Source organism: Cyprinodon variegatus, unplaced genomic scaffold (genome assembly GCF_000732505.1).
Source record: "Cyprinodon variegatus isolate N-32 unplaced genomic scaffold, C_variegatus-1.0 Scaffold907, whole genome shotgun sequence".
Taxonomy (NCBI): domain Eukaryota; kingdom Metazoa; phylum Chordata; class Actinopteri; order Cyprinodontiformes; family Cyprinodontidae; genus Cyprinodon; species Cyprinodon variegatus.
The window spans coordinates 119,723-122,635 of NW_015151360.1; the positions used below are offsets into that span (position 1 = coordinate 119,723).

A 2,913-nucleotide genomic window follows, 5' to 3' on the forward strand; every position below is an offset into this window, starting at 1 on the left:
TAGTTGGTTCCACAGGAGAGGAGCCTGAGAACTAAAAGATCTGCCTTCCATTCTACTTTTAGAATAATAATGCAGTCGTTTAGCCGTTACATCCAATCATCCAAAACTTCCTACAGCACATAAAATGCATGTTTAAGTAGTATTGTTAGTTGAAGTTTAAAGATATTTATTTTTTTATTCCTATAAATTTCATTCCAAACTGTCGGTTCATGAGAGTGATTTGAGTTGTAATCTCTGGCAGTGGGTGTGATCTCATTTACCAAGCTATTGTTGAGTCTCCTACCCCGCAAGAGAACAAATGGGACTGTTTGTAATAACATAACTAATGACCAACCATGAAAGCGCCTCAAACACCATCAAAGACTCTACATAAGAGTAAGAAAAATTTAATTAAGTTTAGTGTTTCGAAAAAAGCCAAACTGGAGTCCATTCTTTGACTGAATAAGACAAAAGTAAACATTGGGACAGCTTTCAACAAATGAAGAAAACTCAGATTTGTCTGGTGAATAAAAATGGAGCTGAGATTGGTTTTGATGTTCCATTCAGAATAATTTCAATTTGTATAACTTTTTTAATCTCAAAAGACATTCCACCTCTAAAACAAAATAAATGGGAAGTCTCCATGGTGGACAGTGATGCTTTTTCTCTTCTCCCATTCAGACTACTGGAGTCCTTTTAAGCCCGGCGTACACTGTGCGATTTTTGGGGCGATTTTCCAGTCGTGCGAGTATTTTTTCGGTCCGACTTTCAGCCTGATCGTGCGTCGTGAGTCGTGTAGTGTACAGGGAGTTACGAGCGGCGATCAGCCTCTAGTTCCTGGTAGGGTAGTTCCTATAGAGTGTCCATTAATTAGTAGTGTTGCGCCAATGCCATTTTTTGGCCCCGATACCAAAACCCGATACCTGGCTGTGCAGTATCGGCCAATACCGATACCATAATAATGTAAAATAATTGCCATCATGGCTTTGTAAAGCTGCTGCCTACCTTTGTGAAGCAGGAAAAAAACTAAAACAAAGTGAATCCTGTAGAACTTTTTATTGCCTACCTGGAATGGGTGACAATAGTTTAATAAACTTTTGGCTCTCAAAATGGTATCAGTGCACTATTTGTTGGTACTCGCCGATACTGATACCACCATTTTAGGGCAGTATCGGGGCCCCGTCCGATACTGCCCCTTACCTTTCACACAGTGAACAATGAGAAACTCTATCATGGGTAGTAAAGTAACTTCAGAGTGTCAATCTTTAATTTTATACAGTGTATGTCCCTTTAAATAACCTAATTGCTTTATTTGTTTCTTTGATCAGATAATAAAGCAAGAGCAATGTGTAAATCTGAACACTGCCTTAAGGGTCTGAAGCTAGTGACGTTCACTAAAGTCCCATGTGATGACTTCCTCCTGATGGGATTAAAGTACCAACACATAGATCCCCCGTCTCCAGATATAGACTACATTGTAATCAGACTTGACCTCAAGGACACCAGGAGCGGCAGCATATATCAGGTAATCCTGGAACTTAGTCCGACCATGTGCAAAAGGTTGTACTTTCTTTGATTTGGTTTAGACCTTTCTCTAACTTGTTATATTTGTTTTTGTTTCTGTAGTCTGAGCAGGCCTGGCTTCCGGTCCGGATAGTTGGCGCAATGCCCAACCAGCCTCCCAAACCATCTTTCATGTCCATGTTTATCTTGGAGGTAGACCAGTTCATTCTCACGCCCCTCTCCACTGCCACATTGGACGCTGAAGATGAGGAAACTCCAAAACAGCTTCTGGTTTTTAACATCACAAACCCCCCCAAGGAAGGCTTTATCACCCACCTATCTGATCACACTCATCCCATCTCATCCTTTACATGGCTCGATCTGAATGACATGCTCATAGCATATCAACCTCCGAATTCTTCACATTCCCAACGAAGGAATTATGAGGTAGAGCAAATTATTGTTTCAACTGTTTTATGACAAAATTTCTGTTTTGTGTCACTGTAAACTTGCAAGACTTCTTTTCTTGACAGGTAGAATTGGAGGTTTATGATTTCTTCTTTGAGAAGAGCTCATCAATAACTGTCCACACATCTGTAAGGAATGCAGATACAAATGCACCAAGAGTGTCCTGGAACATGGGTAGGTCAGGATGTTTTGATGGCTGGTAAAATTAAGTTTTCATTCATCTGATTTGGCATTTTGCAGAATTTCTCCAGAAGAAAAATGAGAAGGAGATCTTTTAGTTATCAGGGCCCAGAGATTGGAAATGTTGAGTCAACAAGTCATCTCCATGTCATGTATTTAATCTACCCAGCCAATTAACCAGGTGAGTCCAATCTGCACAGGTTAATTCACGGTGAAGGTTGGACTCACCTGCTTCAGTGGGTGGTTAGAAAAAATACATGACATTTAGATGACTTGTTGACTCAACATTTCCAATCTCTGTCAGGGCCCCATTTCTATGAGACCACTAAAAGTTGAGGCGGACACCCTGTCTACTTTTAAGACATGGCTTAAAACATTCCTTTTTAATAAAGCTTGCAGTTAGAGTGGCCCCAATTGTCCTGGGACATCTCTATATTCATGCTGCTATAGGCTTAGTCTGCTGGAGGACAAAGAGACGACTTATCGTAGTAGTTTATTTAAACTCAACAAGGGATTTCTCTGATTTAAGTTTCATTGTTTTCCTTGTGTAGGTAAGGGGCCCATGGTCCAGTCACATGCTTGTTAGGTTAACTAGCAACTCCAAAGGAAGACTATGCATGGTTGCGTTTTTTTGTCTTATCCTGGGATCCTTGTCCTTGACTGCATGTTTAGAAAATACCACATCTCTTATTGGGATGGACTATAGTTGGTAAGAGAATACAGAAGTAAGCAGATCCAAAAAAAAAAAAAAAACACAAAAGAAAAACAGTGATCCTAAGCTAT

The 2,913-nt window shown here is 40.1% G+C and overlaps 1 protein-coding gene across 1 annotated transcript in view; it reads left to right on the plus strand.

Moving 5' to 3' along the window:
* Positions 1 to 2,913, plus strand: part of frem1 (FRAS1 related extracellular matrix 1) — a 71,159-nt gene that overhangs the window by 20,179 nt on the left and 48,067 nt on the right. The window contains exons 5-7 of the mRNA XM_015398038.1: positions 1,308 to 1,504; positions 1,606 to 1,929; positions 2,016 to 2,124. Of these exons, the coding sequence (XP_015253524.1) occupies positions 1,308 to 1,504; positions 1,606 to 1,929; positions 2,016 to 2,124 (630 nt within the window). The remainder of the gene's footprint in view (positions 1 to 1,307; positions 1,505 to 1,605; positions 1,930 to 2,015; positions 2,125 to 2,913) is intronic.